The sequence below is a fragment of the Aethalodelphis obliquidens genome, unplaced genomic scaffold, assembly GCF_003676395.1.
Source record: "Aethalodelphis obliquidens isolate GAN/ISIS:26980383/991018 unplaced genomic scaffold, ASM367639v1 scaffold38, whole genome shotgun sequence".
Classification (NCBI taxonomy): Eukaryota; Metazoa; Chordata; class Mammalia; order Artiodactyla; family Delphinidae; genus Aethalodelphis; species Aethalodelphis obliquidens.
This window is the reverse complement of record NW_020837982.1, coordinates 5,380,977-5,406,052: the sequence shown is the minus strand read 5'-3', so window position 1 is coordinate 5,406,052 and position 25,076 is coordinate 5,380,977. Positions and strand designations below refer to the sequence as shown.

General features: G+C 46.9%; 1 protein-coding gene and 1 long non-coding RNA gene across 2 annotated transcripts in view; one reads left to right on the top strand and one right to left on the bottom strand.

The window, feature by feature from the left end:
• The window catches only part of ABR (ABR activator of RhoGEF and GTPase), a 178,857-nt gene extending 170,902 nt beyond the window's left edge, over positions 1-7,955 (bottom strand). Inside the window, exons 1-2 of the mRNA XM_027130545.1 lie at positions 7,278-7,955; positions 6,779-7,217 (exon numbers count right to left, since the gene is read on the bottom strand). Coding sequence (XP_026986346.1) covers positions 6,779-7,217; positions 7,278-7,814 — 976 coding nt within the window. The 5' untranslated portion in view covers positions 7,815-7,955. The remainder of the gene's footprint in view (positions 1-6,778; positions 7,218-7,277) is intronic.
• An 11,612-nt stretch (positions 7,956-19,567) lies between these two features.
• On the top strand, positions 19,568-23,470 carry LOC113632738 (uncharacterized). Its single transcript, XR_003437938.1, has 3 exons — positions 19,568-19,666; positions 20,403-20,495; positions 23,211-23,470. It is a non-coding gene; the product is annotated as an uncharacterized LOC113632738 (long non-coding RNA).
• The last annotated feature ends 1,606 nt before the right edge of the window (positions 23,471-25,076 follow it).

Below are 25,076 nucleotides of genomic sequence, written 5' to 3'. Positions count from 1 at the left end.
GCTAAGGTGGGCGGGGGGAGGAGTGGGGGGTATCACGCATTAAAGAACCAAGCAAATAGTGAGGCCATGTCAGCTCTGGCTACAGATGAATCGTGGCCAACCACCAGCTCACGCGTCTCAAGTAGTTTTTTAATATCTCTCCACAACAGGGAATGGGAAAAAAATTACTCCCTCACAGCTAAGGCTGAAAATTCCATACTTTGACTTAAGATATTCAGACACATCCAACGAACACAAGGAATTCTTCCTGGAGCAAAAATCTCATGAGTCACTAATGGGAAGGGGAAAAAAACCCCTAGGTAACATGAGTGCCTAGTAGGAAATGCATTTCCCATGAAGATTAAAAAGTCTCCATTGGCAGCCTGGGAGAATCTGATGCCAGGGTAGAGAAATCTGGAATTCTACAGCTGGTCCAGGACAGCCTTACATACTGGAAGTTAAAGAGTGTCAGTTTTGTAAGCCTGACCCAAGTTCCAATGCTGACTCCACCGCGAGCTGTTTGATGCTGGGTAAACGTCCTCACCTCTCCCAGCCTCGGCATATTCACCTATAGAGTGGGACAAATAACTTCCACCCACTAAATGAGGCTAAATGAGACAGTCTGCTGCTCCTGTTACTATGATTTTGACAGCAGGGGTCCCCAACCCCCGGGATCTAATGCCTGATGATCTGAGGTAGAGCTGATGTAATAATGATAGAAATAAAGGGCATGATAAAGGTAATGCGCTTGAATCATCCCGAAACCATCTCCCCGCCCTGGTCCTTGGAAAAATTGTCTTCCATGAAAACGGTCCCTGGTGCCAAAAAGGTTGGGGACTGCTGTTTGATAGGACTCACATCTTAAGTTTTCTCTGCTTAAAATTCCAAGAAAGAAAAGGCCATAGGATGCAATGGAAAGAGCCTAGATCTGGCTCCTAGACCCTGCCTTGAGGGTCATAAGCATGTGACCCTGAGGTTACTTTTAGGGCTCCAGGGTCCTCATCTGTCTGGAGAGGGCCAGGAAGATCCTAGATTTGGAAGACCAAATCTAAGATCCTTTCTTCTTCTGTCACTGAGGTTCTAAATGGCAGTCCTTACTTAGTCACTCATTTCAGGATTTAACAAGTTACCTGCTGGAAAGCTGTTTATCTAGAAACCTTTGGTTTCTACCCCGGAAGCAAAAACGCCAGTGAGAACCTTGAGGGCAGGTCACCGACTTTTGCCATCTTGACCCTGAACACAGACTTGGCACAAAGTAAGACCTGCATAAATCCTTGTCGAGTGGAATGGACAAGTGAATGAATGAAGGATTTCCAAGGGCTGGCAAAAATGACTGTTCATCTTCTACTAAGCAAAGTTTAATGCAAGGAGAAAATGCTACCAATTTAAAATATTAATGATATTGACTTTGTCATCTGAGCTACATCAGATGAATAGCTGCTGCCAGTCAAAAGGATGCCTGACTTGGGCTTTAGCTGGACGAGCGCACTTTGGTCCACGTGTGGCAAAGGGGATGCCACAGGCTACAGGAGGGATATGTAAACTCCTGGAAGGACATGTTACCCAACCTCTTTGGCAGGGTTGGCACAGAAGCATGCCAACATGAAAGCAAAAATACCAAGACCTCCACATGTGGGTGTGCAGTTGTGTCTGCCCAAGAGCTCCCAGCTGAGGAGGGGAGATCTAAAATCCAGCAGGTGGTCTGCTCACCTGTGAGGCCAAGTCCACGCAGGAGCCCCATGGGCAGGTGGCAGCCCTCACGGTTCACCTCAACAGCAGATGAACTGGGGTCTTCTGGGGACTTTAGTGATAAAGAAAATAATACTAATGCATACACATCACACATATGCACTTAATGGTCACTGTGTGAAAAAAGTAAACTCTTTAAGTATTTTATTTTAGGTAATTTTCATAACTACCCTGGGAAGTAGGTGCTATTGTTTGAGGCAGTATAGTTTGCTGTTTAAAAGCACGGACTTGGGAGTCAGACTGCCTAGATTCAAATCCCAAGTGCCACTTACAAGCTGGGTAACCTTGGGCAGGGTTATTTAAGCTCTCTGAGTCTCAAGCTTATCATATGTAAAATGGAAATAATAATAGTGCCTGTCTTATGAAGCTGTTGTGTGGTATAAATGAGTTAATATGTGTAAAATGCTTAGAACAGGAGTGGGCACAAAGTAAGCCCCCAGGAAGATGAGCTACTTTTGTTATTTCCGTTAATAGAGACTGAGGTGCAGAAAGGCCAGAGGCTTGTCCATGGCCTCACACCTGCTGCGGGGCAGAGCCTGGGCACACACACAAGTCTGTCTTCAAAGCACACATGACCCAACACGGCTGATTCTAGCTCTGCGACCCCCACCCCACCCCATTCACATTACCACCCGCATCCATGCCAACGTGGCCTAGTCTTTCTTGGTACCAACCAAGGCTGCAAGGTGCTAAAGGGAAGATACTAAAAGAACTGGCATTCTAACTGACTTAAACCCTGATTTGCCTACTACATGTAGAACAAACCCAAGTGTGTCCTGGTATGGGGATCTGTCCCTGAGCTAAGAGAAAACGGGCCTTTTCCAAGGAGGGGAGAACCTCTGCCTTTGGGCCTTTTTATGGGAGGCCTCCCATGCTCTCCTCCAAACGCTGAGAGGAAGGCAAAGCCTGAATTGTGCAATAAAACCCCATCAGGTGAGGTTCTCTGAGTAGAGATAATGGGCCTGATTGCTGGTGGAGAGGGAGAAACAATTTGAGGGCCAATCCGGCAAGAGAGCCTCATGAGCCAAGATTACCACTCTGCCCTGGGTCCTGCCCTGCTCCTGGAAGGTTCTAGAAAGAGCCAGAGCCTTGCTAGAAAAAACACGTGCATCATAGAAAACCAGACCATCTGTTGTGGTACATATATACAATGGAATCTTAGCCATAAAAGGGAACGAAATGGGGTCATTTGCAGAGATGTGGATGGACCTAGAGACTGTCATACAGAAGGAAGTAAGTCATAAAGAGAAAAACACATATCATATATTAACTCATATATGTGGAATCTAGAAAAATGGTACAGATGAACTTGTTTGCAAGGCAGAAATAGAGACACAGAGATAGAGAACAAACATATGGACAACAAGGGGGGGTGGGATGAATTGGGAGATTGGATTTAACATACATACACTAATATGTATAAAATAGATAACTAATGAGAACTCCACTTCGCTGTACAGTAGAAACGAACACAACATTGTAAAACAACTATACCCCAATAAAAAAAGCAAAGAAAAGAAAACTGAACCATCTGTGATCCAGAATGATCTGGGAGTGGGAAGCTTTGAAGCATTAACTCAAAGAAAATGACCCACAGTTGTAGTTAGTTAATACTATGGGTGCCTACTATGTGCCAGGGCCTGTTCAAAGTCCTTTAGAAATAATATCCCATTTACTCTTCATATCAATGGTATGATGTAACCTGTATTTATCAGTCCCATTTTGCAGATGAGAAAACTGAAACACAGAAAATTCAAATAACTTCTCCCAAGGTCACACAAGCAGTCTGGCTTCAGAGCCCACGGTCTTTATCAGCATTTTCCAACCTTTTGGCCCAACCCACGGCATGAAATACATTCTACAGCAGGACCCAGTATACACTCACACAGTTATATAGAACTGAAACAAAGTTTTAAAACAGAATATTACTCACCATTACCATGTGCAATGCACTCTGGTGTTTTCTATTCTATTCCATTAAAAAATATATATCATTCAACAATATTTATGGAACACCTATTACGTGTTAGACACCGTTCTAGGCTTTGGGGCTAAGTCAGTGGATGAAAGAGATAAAAATCCTTGCCCTCTTGGAGCTTGCATTTTACCAGAGAGAGAGAGTGAATAAGATCCACGTGCAAAATCGTAGCATCTGAGGTGGTAATTTGGTGAGTGCTATGGAGAAAAGTAAAGCAGGGAAGGCCACGGTGGCCAGAGAAGGCCTCAGGATGTGTTCACTCCCCACTATGCTGATTTCAGTGGGCTGTCACTCACAGCGGGAAAACCCTGGCCCCTAATCTCTCCACTCCGGCGCCTCCTATATGTCTGGAGGCTCTTCCTCCTAGACTGTGCACACGTGCACGCTTGTATGTGACTACGTGCACATGTGTATACATGTATAGGCATGCATGGACGTGCTACAATGCATGCATGCATACACATGTCCACCCCATTCGCTTCCGCACTGGGGACGTTTGGGAGACAGGAGGCAGGGCTCCCACATGCAGCTTTCCAGGGGCTCCCTACACAAGCCTGCCCTGCAGAGGGGGTCCTGGAATGGGGCCTAAAAAACAGCCCAGGCACTGTCAGCCAAGGCCACAAGCGCCAGACATACGCCCCGGCTGGAGTCTTAAGTCAGAGGAAGGAAAATCTTTTTATCACTGGTCCACCCAGAGGGAGCACCTCTTGTAAACTGTTAGGCCAGAGGGAATGCTAGTTCCTAATCTGAATCAAGGTGCTCTATGTGCTAGAGTGCCCTTAAGGATAGAGGAGACAGAGCACAGAAATAAAAATCACTCCCTGGGGAAAATCCAGTGCATCGAGCACACCTGGCAGGGTGATTGAAGTGGGTCTCGGGGGGAGACGGGATTGGGGCCAGCTCTAAAGCAACTCTGGGGGGCTTCCCTGGTGGCACAGTGGTAAGAATCCGCCTGCCAATGCAGGGGACACAGGTTCGAGCCCTGGTCCAGGAAGATCCCACATGCTGCGGAGCAACTAAGCCCGTGTACCACAACTACTGAGCCTGCGCTCTAGAGCCCGCGAGCCACAACGGGTGAAGCCTGCACACCTAGAGCCGTTCTCCGCAACAAGAGAAGCCACTGCAATGAGAAGCCCACACACTGCGAGGAAGAGTAGCCCCCGCTCGCCACAACTAGAGAAAGCCCACGTACAGCAACAAAGACCCAATGCGACCAAAAATAAATAAATAAATTTAAAAAATAATAAAGCAGCTCTGGGCCACTTGGGTAACCTCCACTGAGCGCATTTGGAACTTGGCACTAGAGTGAAATCTTCAGACTCCAAGTTAAAGGGGCACATAAAAATGTTACTAGCATGGGCAGCAAAAGCATTACCTATGGGAAAAGCAGTCAGTCTCTGCTAATGAGTAAGTGTAATTGATCACAACAGATGACTTGATGGCCATTCCAAATGCGCTTTTAGCAAAGTGGACAGTTTTTTTCATTCAAATGCAAGCTCACCTAGATAAGATCTAATAATGGAGATTTTGGAAGAATCCCAGCATCAGTGATTTCTTTTTTTTCCTCTTTCACTGAGCAGGAAGGCATCTTAAGTTCCTGGTCACAGCTTGACCCAATCAGATGACAATTTATGCTTTCCCTATGGCTGAGGAGACCGTGACAGTCCCTGGGGGCAGCAAAGCATCAGTCACAGGACAGCCCACATCCTTATCTGTCCTTTCCTCCTTAGCCCTTTTCCCACTCCCAACCTATGGGGAGCTGGGGAGCTGGAAGACACATTCAATTCAATGCAATCGGGCTTCCCTGGTGGTACAGTGGTTAAGAATCTGCTTGCCAATGCAGGGGACACGGGTTCGAGCCCTGGTCCGGGAAGATCCCACATGCTGCGGAGCAACTAAGCCCATGCGCCACAACTACTGAAGCTTGCGCGTCTAGAGCCTGTGCTCCCCAACAAGAGAAGCCACTGCAATGAGAAGCCAGCACACCACAACGAAGAGTAGCCCCCGCTCGCCACAACTAAAAAGAAAGCCTGCGTGCAGCAACGAAGACGCAACACAGCCAAAAATAAATAAATTAAATAAAATTAAAATTCAATGTAATCATCCACTTATTCAATAAGTATTTATTGAGCACTTACTGTATGCAAGGCACTGTGCTGACCACCGAAAGGGGATTCCACCACAACATGGCTAAGACCGGGTCCTGTCCTCAGAAGAGAGGGCAGATGTGAGGAGAAGCAAGAAAATGACAGGAGTGCCGAGTGGAGGTCCCAGCTCACTCCAACAAGCACTTAATCCTTCTGGGCTTCAGTTTCCTCCTTTATCAAATGAAGGCACTGCTCTAGACATGATCTCTGGGCACTAGGCCAGCTCAAAAACTCTATGATTCCAAGCCCTCCCCTTCCCACTCAGGCTCCTAGGCGCCTAGGAAGCTGACAGATCAGGTGGTGCCTCTTAGGAAGGGGACAGTCAGCAAAGGAAGCGGGTGGTGAGGATTATTATGTACCTTTCCCACAGTGAGGGGTTCTTTCATTTTGGCCAGAACACAAGGTACAGGCTGGAGAAGATGAGCGATAAGTTCAGAACATTAAGTGGAAGATTTAGACTTCCACATCAAGGAATCTGGAGGAAATGGGAACCACTGAAGTTACTGCAGAGAAGCATACTATCAGTGTGGGTGGTGCAAGGGAATCTCACCGACTTGCAGAGGATGAGTTGGGGTGGGGGGCGGGGAGGGCGGTGATGTTGCAATACAGAAGAAAGGCTGAGGTCTGAAGTGAAAGATTCCTCCCTCCCTTGGTCTGGTCGAGCGCATGCATCATCCCCTCATCCCCTACCATCGCCATAATGCTTATTTTCTTAAACTTGCCCAAGCCGAAATCACTTTGCACCCTCTTTCCTTTTTTTAAGTTCCACGAGTGCCTTCAAGGTAAACAGGTAAATTTTATCTCCCTTCTGCCCAGGCGCCTGAGGTTAAACAGAACCAGCGAGGTGTGCCAGGGAGGGGTGGGGAAGCGGCCAGCAGGCGAGGCCCAGGATACAAGAGACGGGGATCTAGAGGGGTGCGCCTACCTGCAAAGGAGCCATCCTCGTGGTCGGAGCTGTTGTGGCTGCAGTCACTGCCCCTGTCGGGCGAGCTGTGACTGGGCGAGTCCCGCTCGGGCAGCCCCAGGAACCTCTTGCGCCGCCACGGGGGGAGGGGCTCGCGAGCCCTACGCTGAAGGAGCTCCTCTGCCGCCGGGGGCGAGCCCCGCCCGTCCTTGACCTCTGCCTCTAACTGCTCCAAGTCGCGGCTCCCGCGCGGCTGCCGCCGGCTCCCGAGGATCAGGTGCATCCAGCGATGGGAACTGTACACCCGCGCTGGCTTTTCCGCCTCATCGCAGGTCCCGGGCCGGCAAGGGGTCACGAGCAACTGGCTGGGGGTGAGTTTCTCGTTCAAATCCACCATCTCGAAGTCGTGGTCACTGCTGTCGCCCCCATCGTCCGCGCCCGAGGCGTCCGGCTCGTCATCCTCCGAGCCCCGCCCCGCGCGGGTCCGGGCGGACCGCTCCTCTCCCGGGGCGCTGGGAACTGTGCCATCGTGGCCGGGGGGCGCGCAGTCCTCCCGCGGCCTTAAGAGGAGGCGAGGCTGCAGTAGCTGCTGGTGGATGGCGGCGGTCAAGCTGCGAACAGCGCCCCCAGCCCCCGCCGCCCTGGGCCAGGTGGGAAGGTCCTGGCACAGGTAGGGGGGACTCTCGGCCTTCGCGGCCACCTCCGTGGAGGGGAGCGACGGGCCCGGGGGGTCTCCGCCGCCGCCCGCTGCGCCCTCCTCCTCGAGCGGCGCCGGCTCCCCCTCCGGCCCGGCCGGCTCCTCAGCCGAGGCCCCCCTGCTGTCCCCGTCTCCGCCCTCCAGGCGCCCGCAGCCGAGGTGCCGCTTCTCCAGGGCCGCCTGCAGGTAGCCGACTTTGAACTTTTCCTCAGCCAGCACCTGTTGCAGCCACTTCAGGTTGAGTTTGCTGCGCTCCAGCTCGCGCTCCATGTCCGGCACCGAGTCCAGCCGCATGACAGGCGCCTCCTCCCCAGGGAACTCGGCCTGCCAGTGGCGCTCAAAGTCCTGGGGGTCCCACATACCGGGAGCCCCTTCGGGCCTCCGGGGCCCAGCTCCTCCGCGCGCAGCGGGTTGGTGTCGCGCTCGGCTTTCTCCGCGCTGGCGCAGTGGCCTGCCCTTCCCTTCAGCCCCAGAAGAGAATAAGAAAAAAATAATAAAGTTTTTCCCCTTCCGCCCTCGTGCCTTTTTTCTTCTTCTTCTTCTTCTTCTTCTGGGTTTCGCCTCCCTGACGTCAGCGGCCACCGGCGGCGGCGGAGGCGGGCGCCTGGGCGCCCAGGGCCCGCCCCGGGCAGGACGCGCTGAGCCGGCGATCTGCAGTCCCCGCGCCTTGCCCTGCGCCCCGCGGGCTCCGGTGTCTGGAGAGCCGCGGCGGGGGCGGAGCCTCGCGGGCGAGCTCTGGGTTGCGCCGGCGGCCGAGAGGCTGCGAGAGGGCCTGGCACGGCGGGCCTGCGGTGCTGCCCACTCCACAGGCGCCGGCGATACTTGAAGCTGGCCGCCGCCGTAGGCCCGGCTCGCATCTTCCTGGCCTGTCGGGCTGCGCCGCTCCCGTCGCCGCCGGCGCACTGCGCGCCGGCTCCCTGCAGCCGAGCGCGGGGCCGCGCTGCCGGGGAGGCGGGGACGGCGCGGAGGGAGCGCGCAGGGTCGCCCTGGGCCGCAGCCAACCTCCGCTCGCCCGGCCCTCCACAGCCTCGCCTGTCCAGGGTCCGGGCGGCGCCTGGGGCCGAGAAGGAAAAGGTGGGGGAAAGGCGATGTGGCGCGGCGGCGAGGGTAGGTGCTGAAGGGCTGACCGGCGGGGTTGTCCTCCGCTGGGATTTATGGAGCGCCTTGAACTAACTTGTCCAAAATCACGGAGCTGCTTAATCCAAAGCTGGGGATAAACCTGTTTTGTTTTGTTTTGTTTGTTTGTTTGGTTTGTTTGTGTGTTGTTTTTTTTTTGAGACCCTTTAAAGCTTTCTCTCCACTGCTCACTAGAGCTTTTCAGGTGAGAAATAGGCAAGGGTGACAGCTCCAAGTGGCTCTGCTTAGAGGCCCCTGTGACTTCAAAGCTGAGGATCCTCCCATGTGACTTGTTGTGATGGAATCAAACCATGACTGGCAGGGGCCTTAAACACCTGGGCGTCTAAGAGGACCCTCCACTCTGCTTCCTCTTTGTGGCCTCAACAATTCCCCTGGGGAGGAGCTGGTACCGGCGCCTGGCCTGACACTCCGGGTGGGGCGGATGGAGGGCTCCCGCCTCGCCTCCTCTTCACACCTGGCTGCACCACTTTTCTAGGGTCTTCCGTGAGGTCCCACTGTCTGCAGAGAGAGGGCCTGATAAACTGTCTCGCGCTCTCCTCAAGGGGGGACCTTGTCGGTGATTCACATTTTCTTCGTTTTAAGGATGTTGGAAATTGATCCTGTAAGAGACTAAGTGACTTGGCAGCTGGAAATTCTTCCTGGCCACAATGCCCTTTGGGGACTGGAGCTAAACTCAGCGACCTCTTCTCTCCAGATCCCTGCCACTAGCCGCTCACTTGAACCATGTGAACAGGCCATCCCTCTCCCACCTTCCAATCCCTTTCAGCCTATCCCTCAAGGCTGGATATTGGAAAGATACCAGAAAGTATTTCTTAACCACAAATGAGATAGTGTCATGCTTCTGTTCAAAACCCTCCGGTGGCAGGGACTTCCCTGGCGGTCCAGTGTTTGGGGCTTCGCCTTCCAATGCAGGGGGTGCGGGTTCGATCCCTGGTGGGGGTGCTGGGATCCCACATGCCTCGCGGCCAAAAAAAAAAAAAACCAAAAACATAGAACAGAAGCAGTATTGTGGCAAGTTCAATGGAGACGTTAAAGATGGTCCACATCAAAAAACAAAACAAAATCTTCAAACAAACAAAACCCTCCAGCGGCTCCTCATAACGCACACCTCCAGGATGGAGTCCAGACTCCACTGACAAAGGAGGTCCTCGCACATTTGGTCCCTGCCCACCTCTCTGCCTTTCTCCTAGGCTTTAGCCTTACCAACTCCCTGCTGCCTGGGGGACTCCAACCCTCCTTTAAGACCCAGCTCCACCTATGAGAAAACTTTTCCGGCCCCTCTCCCTCCTCTTTGTGTCTCACTCCATCGTGTACGTGTCTTTATCTTTGCCCTTGTTCCACTTTATGGCAATAATTAGTGACATCTTTTGTTTCCCTTTCTCATAGCTGCTTTCAAGGTCAGGGATTGTGTCTTTTCCAGTTTTGTATTCTTGCTGCTTCTTGGAGAGTGTGACTGACAGATAGCTGATAATTGTTGAATGAAATGAATGAATGAATGAACAGGCAGATGACCGAATCCTCACCTTGCAGTTCCTGCTTCATTGCTCCAGTTGTGAATCACTCTGGGCTGGGAGCAGATGTGCTTCCCACGGACACTTCTCAACTCTGGAATTTCCTTCCTTGACAAAGTCTGTGTTTACTCACTTTCCCAATATCCCTTCTTCCTTTTTCTTTCTCTTTTCTTTTTCTTCCTTTCCTTCCTTCCTTCCTTCCCTCCTCCCTCCCTTCTTTCCTTCCTTCCTTCCTTCCCTCCTCCCTCCCTTCTTTCCTTCCTTCCTTCCTTCCTGCTTTTCTTTTTAAATTTGGTGTGCCACTGGTATGACTCATCTCTGTGTTTGTCTTTGTGCTCGATTGCTATGGAGAAATGGATATGTTTTAAAAAACATTAGTTGCGTATTCCCCAGCTTGTGTGATTTCTCAGTCCTTCACCTAGTCCCTTAAGCTGCTCTCTCTTCCACCTTTGCTTCATATTTTGAAGAGACTCTCCCTACCTCCCTAGAGGCCACCACCATCCTTGTCTCCTGGGAGGGATTGAGGTGCTCCCAATGCCTACAGCCAGCCAGTGCAGGGGTATTCCATCAAGCGGAGTCCACAAGCATCTTGGCCTCTGTGAAGATTTCAGAATGGGGGAGAAATGCAGCACAGCAGACATGGATAACCCCAGTCAACAGCGTATTGATTGGAAGATGTTTCCATATGTATATTTAAATGCACAAAGGAAAAAACCCTGTGAGTTACTATGAGCATCCATTTCTGAATTTGTAATTTCCCTGGGAGGATAGTTTCAACTCTGTCCTTTAATTAAAGCAGCAGTATGATTCCCTTTCTGTCCAAGGAAGCTGTTACCAATACCACTAATTTTTTCCACGAGGACCAATATAGCCAGAAATGCCAGCATTCATCATCTGTAAAGAGATCCCAGGAGCAACCTTCATTGTCTCTAGCTGGTCGATAGTTCAGCTTTATTACTTGGCTTTGGGTCATCATGGGGGCAGGGATAGAGTGGCTGACATTTATTGAGTCCACACTTCTAGTGGCCATGCATCTTTGATCTCACCTAATTTCGACAACAACCTGGTAAAGAAGGTATTATTGTCAAGATAGTGAGAGAGAGAGAGAAATGGAAGATCAAAGAGGTTAGAGGTCACACAGCTAATTTTCTGGAGTCTAAAACTCAGTAGCTTTGCAAGGGCTTGGCCCAGGTGCATCTGGTCATTAGCATTTATTCATTCAATAAATATTTGTTGAGCACCTATTAAGCTCCAGAGCCTGGCAAATAAAGTTTAAACTTTGTAACCTGGCATATCAGACTCTTCACAATGGATCCTCTGACCCCAGCCTACTTGTCCAACCCCATTTCTTGAATTTCTTCTGCTTGCTGCACCCATTCAGGCCCCCAATCTGAGTCACCCACAGAGAAGATGCCTTTTCTGTTCTGTGCCACCTCCCTTTGACCCATCTTGGGTTTCTGCGGCAGCTGCAGTGGACAGTTCCCAAGGGCTGCTGGGGTCTCACCTCAAACACCCACCCCTACTACTCTCCACTCTTCTGTCCTAGGGGTTTTCTCAAGCATCCCAGATGAAAGCTTCTATGGGGGGAAGTTATGCCGGGGCATCCCGTGGCCAGTGGAAATGGGAGTTGGTTAATAAATGCCGCAGGCTCCTGTCTTTGGAGGGCCTGAGGTATATTCTGCATGGCTGCTCAGTGGTCTCCAAGAGGAATGAGCCCCCACTGTTCACAGTGGTAATCAATCCATGATGAGCTCTCTATTGGCTTTCCCTTCTTGTCTGTCTCACTCTCCCTCACTCCTGCTTCCTGGAATAATCTCCTGACTAAAATACTTGTACCGGGTCCTTGTGTCAGTCCCTGCTTTGCCCCTCTGGTCCCCCCACTAAGACACCCTCCAGCCTCCCCACACCCTCCCTCTCTGATAGCCACACAATGCGCTTCACCGTTCCCCCAATTACTCCCCCATCTCTCTTGTCTTCCTTTGCCATGTTGCTTCCTCCTGTGTGAAAGGATGAGATCCCTTTTCACCTGCCCAAGCCCAGCTCACCTGTGACATTCTCTCTGAAGCCTTCCCTTCCCCAGGTCCAGTTAGGCGTGCTTGTCTACAGAGGGATTTAACTTAGTCACGCCACATTGTAATTAGTTCCATGGCTCCTTGAGGAAATCCTGGCTCCAGCCAGCTGGTACCACTTATTCCTCCTACTGCCACGGCCCCTGACACGGTGCCAGAGTCAGTGCCTAGTACATGTCTGCTAAGGGAATAAATGAATGATGAATGAGTGAGTGGACTCTTTACACCATAACCTCACGCTATCTTAAATCAGGACCACCCTCACCCAAAGGAAAAGTGGCAAGACACCTCTGAGCTCATGCTGTCAGGAACTCTGCGTTTTACAAAATTCCTTTAGATTAACAAGCAGCCTCTATGGAAATATAAATGTGACTATCAGTCATTCACACTTCAGTGTGAACTGCTTCTCCCTTGCTTTTTCCAGAGTTATCTGAGGTTCGTATTAGAGGGCTGGGAGTTTGGACTAGGAAGGAGAATGGAAGCGGAGTGCAGCCGGAAGGAGAAGGGTAACCTGGGCAGGACTGGGCTAGGATGAGGCCTGCATCTTTGAGTGCTAAAGGTGTGAACACAGAAAAAAGGCCCCTCTTTTGGGGGACCCTCTCTACCAGGCTTGCTTCCTCTAATGCAGGAGTTCTCCTGAGTACAAATTAGAATAACCTGGGGGAGCAATTAAGACTATTCAGCCTTGGACTTGCTTCAACGCCAATTCATCCAGAATCTCAGGAATGGGACCCCACATCGGTATCTTCTTTTCTTTTCTTTACCTTTATTGAGGTATAATACAATAGATTCATTTGTTTTAAGTATGCAGTTTGATGAATTTTGGTAATTGCAAACCATGATGTGTGTAATCTCCACATTAAACAACATACAGAATAGCTCCATCACCCTCAAGAGTTCCCTCCTGCTTTTTTGCAGTCAACCCCTTTTCCTGACTCCCAGTACCAAGCAATAATTGGTTTCTATAATTTCTGTCACTATAGTTTTGCCTTTTCTAGATTTTTGTATGAACGAATGTATCTTTGGTGTTTGAATGCTGAAGTTCAGTGTCCTATTTTTGAGTTTCATCTGTTATGTGTATTTATATTTCATCCCTTCCCTCCCTCTCCCCCCAGGGTCAAGTGAATAGGCATTTTAATGTACTTTGTCATGTTCAACCCCCATCACAGTGCTGTGACAGAAGTATTATCACCACCTTGCAGATAAATAAATTATGGTTTGATGAGATTGAGAGAGTTGGTATAAATTACCTCCTTTTTATTGTTGAGCAGTATTCCATACTATGAATATACCCCTATTTGTTTATCCATTCTCCAGTTGCTGGCCATTTGGCTGTCTTTTTGTGGACATAGTTTTCATTTCTGTTAAAAAATACTAATACATAGGAATGGGATTATTGGGTCGATGACAAATATATGTTTAACTTTATAACATCCTGCTAGGGACGTCCCTGGTAGTCCAGTGGTTAAGACTCTGCCCTTCCAATGCAGGTGGCACCAGTTTGGGGAACTAAGATCCCGCATACGGCTCAGCCAAAAAAAAAAAGAAGATACTGCTATGTAATGTTTTCCAAAGTGGCTGTACCAGTACCATTTTCCATTACCATCAGCAATGTCTGAGAGTTGCATTGCTCTACATCCTTGTCAACACTTAGTGATGTCAGTCTTTTCATTTTAGCCATTTTAGATAGTGTGTAATGGTATCTCATCATGGTTTTAATTTGTATTTCCCTGATGACTGGTGATGTATAGCATCTTTTCATGTGCTTTATGGCCATATGTATATCTTCTTTGTGAAGAATCTATACAAATCTTTTGTTAATTTTTAATTGGATGTTTGTCTTCTTATATTTGGGTGGTAATAGTTCACATATTCTTTATTCAGACCTTTTGTCATATACGTTTTGCATTTCTCTAATGATTAGTGATGTTGAGAATCTTTTCATATGCTTGTTGACCATTTGTATATCTACTCTGGAGAAATGTCTCTTCTGGTCCTTTGTCCATTTTTGTTTTGTTTTGTTGTTTTTTGCGTTACGCGGGCCTCTCACTGTTGTGGCCTCTCCCGTTGCAGAGCACAGGCTCCGGATGCGCAGGGTCAGCGGCCATGGCTCACGGGCCCAGCCGCTCCACGGCCTATGGGATCTTCCCGGACCAGGGCACGAACCCGTGTCCCATGCATTGGCAGGCGGACTCTCAACCACTGCGCCACCAGGGAAGCCCTCCATTTTTTTCATTGGGTTATTTTTGTTGTTGTTGTTGAGTTGTAGGAGTTCTTCATATATTCTTGATATTAGGTCCTTATCAGATATATGACTTGCAATTATTTTCTCCCATTCCATGTTACCTTTTCACTCTGTTGACTATTTCTTTTGATGCACAAAAGTTTTTAAGTTTGATGTAGTCCCATCTGTCTGTTTTTGCTTTTGTTGCTTTTGGTGTCATACCCAAGAAATCAGTGCCAAGTCCAGTGTCATGAAGATTTCCCTTTATGTTTACTTCTAGGAGTTTTGTAGTTTTATGTCTTACATTTAGGTCTGGTTTTTTTTTGTTTTTTTGTGGGTTTTTTTTTTTTTGAGTTAGTTTTTTGCATATGGTATAAGGTAAGAGTCCAACTTCATTTTTTTTGCATATGTATATCCAGTTTTCCCAGCACCATTTGTTGAAAAGACTGTTCTTTCCCCCATGGTGTGGTCTTAGAACTCTTGTGAAAGATCATTTTACCATAATATGAAGGTTTATTTCTGGGCCCTCTATTCTGTTCCATTGGACTATGTGTCTGTCTTTATGCCAGCACCACAGTTTGTATTACTGTGGCTTTGTAAATGTTTTGTTTTACAATAAGAGAATTTGCACTCTTCCCAATGAACCAAAAATTGCTATTAAAAAAAATTAACCTCAAATAGGTCTTGGAGATCCTTCTATGACAATACATGTTGTGTGATTTTTTTCCTTCTGACACCAATCAATCCTACAATTCTCTGACACTAATAATTTAATTCAATTCTGACACCAACTTCCTGAAGTAAGTCAGATCCCACAGGTTAAGGGCTCAGTCCCACAAGACTGCCCCTACTTCAGATGCCAGCCACAAATGGGGGCCCAGGCTACCCACACTTCTGCCCAGTGAACTACAAATTTGAGGATTCCCATACCCTACCCTGAGGTTTGATAATTTGCTAAAACAACCCACAGAACTCAAGAAAACATTATATGTACTACTACAGCTTATTATAAAGGCTACAAATGAACAGCCAGGTGAAGAGGTACACAGGGAGAGGTCTGGAAGGTCCTCAGTGTAGCAGGGCTTGGGTTTCACCACCCTCCCAGGACACGGATGTGTTCACCAACTCAGAAGCTCTCTGAATTGTGCTGTTTAGGGGTTTTTATGGAAGTTTCATTATGTAGGCATGATTGTTTAGATGACTGGCCACTGGTGATTGAACTCAACTTCCAGGTCCCCTCTCCTCCCTAGAGGGGGAGGCAGTTCTAAGCAGTTCTAATCTTGTGGTTGGTTTGTCTGGCCACCAGTCCCCATCCTGAAGATATCTAGCCCCCTATCATGAGTCACCTCATTAACTTACAATAGACAGTAAACTCCAAGGGTTTAGGAGCTCTGAGCCAGGAACTAGGGACAGAGATTAACGGTTTATTTTTTATTTTACCGCAGGTGTGGATCTTCCTCATTATTTTTAATAGATTCATGGCAGTCCACTGTATAGATGTACCATAATTTATTTAAACATCTGCTACTGACAGACAGTGCAGGCGTTTGCCTACTCCTGCTATTGCTAACAGTGGTTTATTGAAATATCCACTATTGATAGATGTTGTCAGTATTTGCAGTTTTCTTGCAAACACTAACAAAGTTGCAGGAAACATCCTTGTTGAGTATTCCTTTAGGTTAGATTCCCAGAAGTGGAATTTCTGGGTCAGAGTATAGGTACCCTTGACATATGGATAGACACTGTTAAATTACCCTTAAAAATCCTGTACCTGGGCTTCCTTGGTGGCGCAGTGGTTGAGAGTCTGCCTGCTGATGCAGGGGACACAGGTTCGTGCCCCGGTCTGGGAAGATCACACGTGCCGCGGAGCAGCTGGCTGCTGAGCCTGCGTGTCTGGAGCCTGTGCTCCGCAACGGGAGAGGCCACAACAGTGAGAGGCCCGCGTACCGCAAAAAAAACAAAACAAAACAAAACAACCACAATCCCCTGATGACAACTCAATAAATTAACAATAGTCCCTTAACAACCTAAATGCCCATCGACAGATGAATGGATAAAGAAGACGTGGTACATACATACAATGCAATACTACTTAGCCATAAAAACGAATGAAATAATGCCAACTGCAGCAACATGGATGGACCTAGAGATTATCATACTAAGTGAAGTAAGTCAGGAGGAGAAAGACAAATACCATATGATATCACTTATATGTGGAATCTAAAATATGACACAAATGAACCTACCTATGAAACAGAACCAGACTCACAGACATAGAGCACAGACTTGTAGTTGCCAAGGGGGAGAGGGGGTGGGGAAGGGATGGACTGGGAGTTTGTGACTGGCAGATTCAGACTATTATATATAGGATGGATAAACAACAAGGTTCTACTCTACAGCACAGGGAATATATTCGATATCCTGTGATAGACCAGAATGGAAAAGAATATGCAAAAAAATGTATATACATGTATAACTGAATCACGTTGCTATACAGCAGAAATTAACACAACATTGTAAATGAACTATACTTCAATAAAGTAAAAAAATAGTTCCTTAATATCATCAAATATCAGTCTTCGATTTCCCTATTGTCTCATAATTTTATTGGTAGTTTGCTTGAATCAGGATTCAAAACATCCCATAGATTACAGTCTATAAGTCTCTTTTAACTTATAGGTTCTCCTTCCATGTCCCCTCAACCCCTACCTTCATCTGTCCTTGTAACTTATTTGTTAAAAACATTAGATAGTTTATCCTGTAGAGTTTCCCACAGTCTGTATTTTGCTGATGGGAACCTCATGGAATCCTTTAACATGTCCCTTCTGTGAATTGGTAGTTAGATCTAGAGCCTTGATCAGATTTAATATGGGGGAGAGGGTAGGACTGTTTTGCAGATGGAGTTGTGTTCTTCCCTCGATGGTAATCATGTCATCATGTCTTTTCTTCATGATGAGTGCAAAAGGTGTTATGCCATCATTCCTTCCCCATGTAGCAGCAGGAAAATGCCTATAAAGAGAAACTTCGGGCTTCCCTGGTGGCGCAGTGGTTAAGAATCTGCCTGCCAATGCAGGGGACAGGGGTTTGAGGCCTGGTCTGGGAAGATCCCATATGTCGTGGAGCAAATAAGCCCATGCACCACAACTACTGAGCCTGTGCTCTAGAGCCCGTGAGCCACAACTACTGAAGCCCGCGTGCTACAACTACTGAAGCCTGTGCGCCTAGAGCCTGTGCTCTGCAACTAAGAGTAGCCCCCGCTCTCTGCAACTAGAGAAAGCCTGTGTGCAGCAACAAAGATCCAATGCAGCCAAAATTAAATAAATAAAAAAATTTTTTAAAAGAGCAAAAAAACCCAAGAAACAAAAAGGAAACTTCCCCTCATCAACTATTTGTTGACCCAGAGGTATAGTTCATATATGAAACACAGGATGATTACTTGACTCTACCGTTATTTCCAATTTTTAAAATTGAGTTGGTTCACTGGTATCCTTGAAAAGTAACCAGTGAGGTTTTCTTTTGTTTTGACTTGTTTTTAGTATAATGATAAATTCAGGGATTTAAGTGTATTTATGCATTTTGTTCTAGTATAGTTATTAACCTTCTTGACATTCAAATTCTCCCATCTTTGGCCAGCGGGAGCTTCTTGAAGGTAACTTCTGAGGCCTTTTGACATCACTCTAGTAGTCTTTGATAGTTTTGTTGCTTTCTTGTTTGACAAGATATTTCAGGCTTATCTTATATATTTCCTGTCCTAGACATAAAATCAGTTGTTCTCCAAAGAGCTCTGGTTCTTTTTAGTGGGAAATGGCATTTGGAGACCTCAGTCAAGGTATTAGTGGCGTTTATTGCTACTGGGTTGGTCATTGTTTATAGGTCTTTTCAGGGGAAAAAGCTAAGAAATATATACATTTAAACCATGTCATGAGTGTATAGTGAATTTTGCCATTAATATTCAGGATGACAGAGTTTTCACTTACTCTCAAAGATCTCACTTTCTCCTTCTTCCTCCTCAGAAAAGAGCCCCTGTTCTCAATAATACTAATTCGATTACTCACATAACAGCCTCACGGGATTGGTCATCACTTTGCATGTCATCTGTGCCCAGGGACCCTGCCAAGGCTCTCTGTGTCATTCTACATCTAGTATATGTGCCGCTGAAGTGAGAACAAACTATATAATCCTGACCAAACTGAAAGGTGGAAAATTGTTATCTCATTCTACTTTCATTCTGCATTTGTCTGGTGATTAATGAGGCTGAGGGGGTGTTTCTTCATCACTGGCAAGTCAGTGGTTTAAGTCTCTTCCCCCAAATCGTTGGTATCCTCCACACCGCATTTCCTGAACTTCAGTCATCTGCTTAGTATGTCTTTTCCCAATTAACAAATCACGCATGCTATTATTGACTGAATATATTTTTAGTTAATGAGCACCACCCCCTCCTAAGTGGTCATATACAAGCATAATAAACATGAATAGATTTGGTGTCCACTTATATACTTCCCTAGTGCACATTAACATAAATATACATGAAATAAATATTAAGAGGTTACCTGGTTAGGGTTAGGGTTAACACTTAATAAGTGGGTCGCCTGAAATCATCTCATGTACAACCCACCTGTGGTATGAGCACCACGCTCTGGGAATCACTACCCTACAGGCTTTGGCATTTTGTGATGAAAACGGGAGGAGAGACGTCGGTCATTGCCCCGCGCCCACCTGTCTCTCATGAGAAGGACCACGTTCTGAGAAAAGCCAGACCAAGTGCCTGCCTTCGCTTGGTGCTGGACGCAGCTGCACAACGGCAATAATGCGCTTTACCATTTGATGTGACAAAGAGGACCTGGGACTTGATTTGCAGAGCTGCCAAGAGCCAGCTGGGTGTCTTGGGGAAACCACATCACCCCTCAAGCCCTCAGTTTCCCCATCCATAAAATGGGGAAGTTGGAGGAAATGATTTGAAATCCCTTCCAGGTTCGAAGGCAAGGTTTGTAACCCCTTCCATCTCCATGCACTGAGAGTTCCTAGTTTAGAAACATTTTCTCCCTTCAGAGTTCCTGGCTCAGGACTGGTGGGGGGTGGTTCCAGTCCACACCAGCAAGCCTCTCTCTGGTGTCACTGGCAGAACATCTAAGCAGCTGACCAGCTCCTAAGCACAGGAAGCGCCAAAGGGCAGCTGAAGCATTAAAGCAGCCCCATCCAGATCCTGGAGGGGCTGCGGTCGGGGCAATGCAGGCTGTGTCATCATCACAAGAGGGTGAGACGTGCCATGAGGTAAGCACACAGTTTATGTTTTTCTAAGAGAGACAGGGAGAAAGGAAGAAAGACAGAGCAAGTTAATCAGAACTACTTCTCCAGGAAGTGGGGGTGATGGGGTTGGGGAATGGTCTCCAGCCCCGAGTACCCAGAAATACACAGAGGTGGGGGCTTCTCTCACAGAGCAAAGGCTAAAAGCAAACAAACAAACAAACAAAAACCACCCAAAACAAACAAAAAAAAGTGCCTTGAGGTATTTTGTTACTCAAGCAGGGCCGGGGCGCCCCTGGCCTCACCCAGTAAGGTGTGTCTTGCTAAGAAAAACACCACCACCTGAAACTAACATAATGTTGTATGTCAGCTATATTTCAATTTAAAAAGGGAAAAAAAAACACACATTTTTCAGTGGCATGTGTGCCTCGTGTTATCTGTTTAAGGAAGAAGCTGAGTTACCAGTGATAGTATCTTCTATGGAGATGGCTGTGCAGCTCAGAGGGGTGTAAGTTGCACTCAATCTGCACGGAAAGTCATGGTGAATTACCGTGGGTCAGTACCACCTAGAAGGGCAACAGCTAGATCTGTGGGGCGGGCCATTTTCTCATACAGTTACAGGTACAGAGGAAACCATACATTGCTCTGGACAGTGGGTCAGGTAATCTATTTGAGGCATTAAACTCAGCTCCAGTCAGTGCTGGGGCCACCCAAGCATCCCGTGATCAACAAATGCTCGTGACCCTGACATAATCTCTTCCAGATGCCACACCCACAGAAAATGGTGCCCCAAAGGAAGTTGTTTCTTCTCACCAGAACAGCATCCCAGACCTATTGCAACATTTACTATTTTTGTGTAAGTACTTAAAAAAAAAAAGTCTGGTCACGTCCTTGTAGCTGTGTGCGTGCGTGTGTGTGTGTGTGTGTGTGATATCTAGAGAGACAACCTTCCTTTCGGCCCCTTTCCTCAAGTACTGGGGAAGGTTTGAATCCTGAACCACGTTTGACTATTTCCCTGGGATTTTTTCCTGCCGTGTGTTATTCTCCTTTGAGACTGGCCGCCAGAGTCAGCATGAAAGATTCAAGAGGCATCAAGAAGTTTCTTTATACCCTCCCAACACTTCCCCTCCTTGCTGGCAAAATGACTCAGGTTCCTTAATCTAGATCAGGCCTTATGTTCTACATCAGGAAGCTTATTCTGTAAAGAGCCAGACAGTAAATATTTCAGGTGTTGTGGGCCATACAGTCTCTGTCCTGGCTACTCAACACTCTGCTTAGAGCTAGAAAGCAGCCATAGACAATGTGTAAATGAATGAGCACAGTTGTGTTCCAATAAAGCTTTATTTACAAAAGCAGGAGCCAGACTTGGCCCCGTCAGCAAGAGGTTGCCCACCCTTTGTTCTATACTTACAGAGATGGCAGTGGGGTGGGGGAGGGAGAGCTGATATTTATAGGATATTTACCATATGCCAGGCACTGTGCTAGCACCTTCATACGTGGTATTTCATTAGGTCGTCACAAAAATCACTGTGTGGAAGGTATAATCGATACCCATATTTTGTAGCTGAGGAAAATGAGGCTCAGAGAGGTTAAGTAACTTGACTGAGGTTGTTCAGCTGATGTTAGGATCCGATCTCAGGTATGTGAGGTTCGGAAGCCTGTGCTCTTTAAGAATGCTGGAGCTCACCAAATCCAACATCCTCATTTTATAGAGGAAATGAGAATAGTAGGGGGAGATCAGACCAAGACAAACTTGTCTTCTTTCTTCAATTTATACAAGAATGGTTCTCATGCCATCACCTGGGGCATAGCAACTCCCCTCCTGAATAAGTAGTCTTCAGTCGGGACTCTCACTTCTTTGGGCCAGACACCAAACTTTCTCTTCACATGCTTTCCATCCTCCTGCCCTTATCCTCTGCTGAACTTCCAGTAACACATCACGGAAACAACTAACAATTTTCTCTCACTGGAAGATCTAGATTTCTTGTAGCATTGATTATGAAGCCTTGAATTAGCTGGACAACTTTATGCTGCAAGTAATAGAAACTCCAACTCAAATTGGCTTAAAAAAATAAAGGTCATTTATTGGCTCACATAACTGAATGGTTCAGAGATGGGGTTAACTTCAGGTGGGGCTTGATATAGGTTCAAACAGTGTGCCCAATTTCTCTCTGTTGGTTTCTCAACGTCCTCAGTTTTAATCTCAGGCATGCTCTCCCTCATGGTAGCAGAATGGCTGCCAGGCACTCCTGAGGTTACATCCTTCCTTATTTGCATACTTCTGCCCCAAAAGGGGGCTTCTCCTTCCCAGAAACACCAGCAAACATTTCCTTGCATCTTACTGGCTTGGGTTAACTGCTCATTTTAAACTAATCACTGCATCCAAGGGCTGGGACACTCTGTCTTAAGCTAATCAGAATCCATCCCTGGAACTGTGGGGCAGGGTTAGGTATATCTAAACCACGTGGCTGAGGGAATTCCCTGGTGGTCCAGTGGTTAGGACTCCGTGCTTCCACTGCAGGGGGCATGGGTTTGATTCCTGCTCGGGGATCTCCCGCAAGCCACGTGGCACGGCTATAAAAAACCAAAAAACAAAAAGTACCACATGGCTGCGAACCAGGGAAGGGTTAATTCCCCCATGAGAAATTAGGGTGGTGTGGACAGAAGAGGGGGTGGCAAACAAAAATATCTGCTCTGTGTTGAACTAAGCGTACTCAAAAAAGAGCTCTCCCGATTCCAAGAGTTCATTGTGTCATTCTTTCAACTCCTCAAGGCAGAGGAAGCTGTTTTTGCGTACATGATCCCTCCCTTATCTTCTTGGAGTTAAGGGTGAGCCTCTTCTGCCATCTGCCTGGCAGCAAGCCACAGTGAGAACTGCACACAGGGTGAATGTGGGGCGGCTATGTACCTAACAGGCGCTTCTCCGTGGTCAACTGTGGGACTTCACAAGTGACCCACTGTAGGAGGGTTTTGAGAAGTTTTACATAGAGGAAGCAGCCTTGCCAATAGCCACTCACCCACTGTTCGGGATGAGTAAAAACTGATGCCAGAGAAGTGAGAAGGGCAGGGTGCTTATTTCACAAATTTGGTGATACCTTGCCTCAGGTTTAATGCCGTTTAGGATGCCCCTGCCCAGAAGCCCTCTCAGAGGAGGTCAGAACGCCACCAGCAAATCATTAAGCTTGCCAGCGGCCTTTTTCAGAGTTCAAAAAGCAAATGATACATTAGTGCCACCACAGGGCAGCTTTGCTGAGTGCCAAAAATCCCATGAGGCACAGCTCAGGTTCCAATTTACCTGTGAGTAGGTAGAAACTGCAGATCCATCTGTGCTTCCTATAGGGGGAGTGCCAGGCATCCTTTGAAATCCTTCCGGCCCTGGGATGAAGACAAACCTGAGATACCAGCACAGCTGTGGATCACCTGTGGGAAAAAGTCGACGACATCAAAGCCCGTGGCATTCAGTTGCCTCACGTTCATTTTGGTTGTGATGCATTTATGTGTAGACGGTGCTTGGCTGTTTTACATTGTTTAATGGTTTGTATTTTAACTTTCTTCCTGATTTTCCTTGCAGTCAAGAGTCTTCACAATCTTTGAGGAGGGTTGCTCTGGTTAGCTCATTTGGTTAAAAGCCAAAATAAGGGCAATTTCACTCCCAGGTATATGTTCCCCAAAGAACTGAAAGCAAGGACTCAAACAGATACTTGGACACTGACGTTCGTAGCAGCGTTATCCACAATGGCCGCAAAGTGGAAAGAAATCAAATATCCATCAACTGATGAATGAAGAACTAAAATGTGGTATATCTATACAATGGAATATTACTCAGTCATAAAAAAGGAATGAAATTCTGGTGCATGCTACAACATGGATGAACCTTCAAAATATTATGCTAAATGGGGCTTCCCTGGTGGCGCAGTTGTTAAGAATCCGCCTGCCAATTCAGGGGACACGGGTTCAAGCCCTGGTCCGGGAAGATCCCACGTGCCACGGAGCAACTAAGCCCATGCACCACAACTACTGAGCCTGCGCTCTAGAGCCCGCGAGCCACAACTACTGAAGCCCGCAAACCACAACTACTGAAGCCCATGCACCTAGAGCCCGTGCTCTGCAACAAAAGAATCCACCACAATGAGAAGCCCATGTATCACAACAGAGAGTAGCCCCCACTCTCTGCAACTAGAGAAAACCCGCGTGCAGCAGCAAAGACCCAATGCAGCCAAAAATTAAAATAAATGAATAAATAAATTTATAAAAAATATATTATGCTAAATGAAATAAGCCAGGCACAAAAGAACAAATATTGTATGATTCCACTTATATGAGAATAGGCAAATTCATAGAGACAAAAAGTAGAACAGTAGTTACCAAGGGCTGGGGAGAAGGAGGGATGGGGAATTGTTGTTTAATGGGTACAGACTTTCTATCTGGGATGATGAAAATTTTCTGGAGATGGATGGTGGAGATGGCTGCACAACATTGTGAATGTATTTAATGCCACTGAATTGTACACTTAAAAGTGGTTAAAATGCTGACAAAACTATAATTCAAAAAAGATACATACACCCCTATGTTCACAGCAGCACTATTCACAATAGCCAAGACATGGAAACAACCTAAATGCCCATTGACAGATGAATGGATAAAGAAGGTGTGGTACCTACATAAAATGGAATACTACTCAGCCATAAAAAAGAATGAAATAATGCCATTTGCAGCAACATGGTTGCAACTAGAGATTATTATACTAAGTGAAGTAAGTCAAAAAGAGAAAGACAAATACCATATGATATCACTTATATGTGGAATCTAAAATATGACACAGGGGACTTCCCTGGTGGTGGTGCAGTGGTTAAGAATCCACCTGCCAATGCAGGGGACGTGGGTTCAATCCCTGGTCTGGGAAGATCCCACATGCCATGGAACAATTAAGCCTGTGTGCCACAACTACTGTGCCCATGTGCCACAACTACTGAAGCCCACACGCCTAGAGCCTGTGCTCCGCAACAAGAGGAGCCCCCACTCGCCACAACTAGAGAAAGCCCACGCACAGCAGTGGAGACCCAATGCAGCCAAAAATAAATAAATAAATTTTTAAAAAAATTTTAATAAAAGAAAATAAAATAGGACACAAACGAACCTATCTGTGAAACAGGAACAGACTCACAGACATAGAGAACAGTCTGGTGGTTGCCAAGGGGGAGGGGTTAAGGGAGGGCTGGTGTGGGAGGTTGGGATTAGCAGATGTAAGCTTTTATATATAGAATGGATAAACAGCAAGGTCCTACTGTATAGCACAGAGAATTATATTCAATATCCTATGATAAACCATAATGGAAAAGAATATTTTAAAAAAGAATGTATATATATGTATAACTGAATCACTTTGCTGTACAGCAGTAATTAACACAACATTGTAAATCAATTATACTTCAATAAA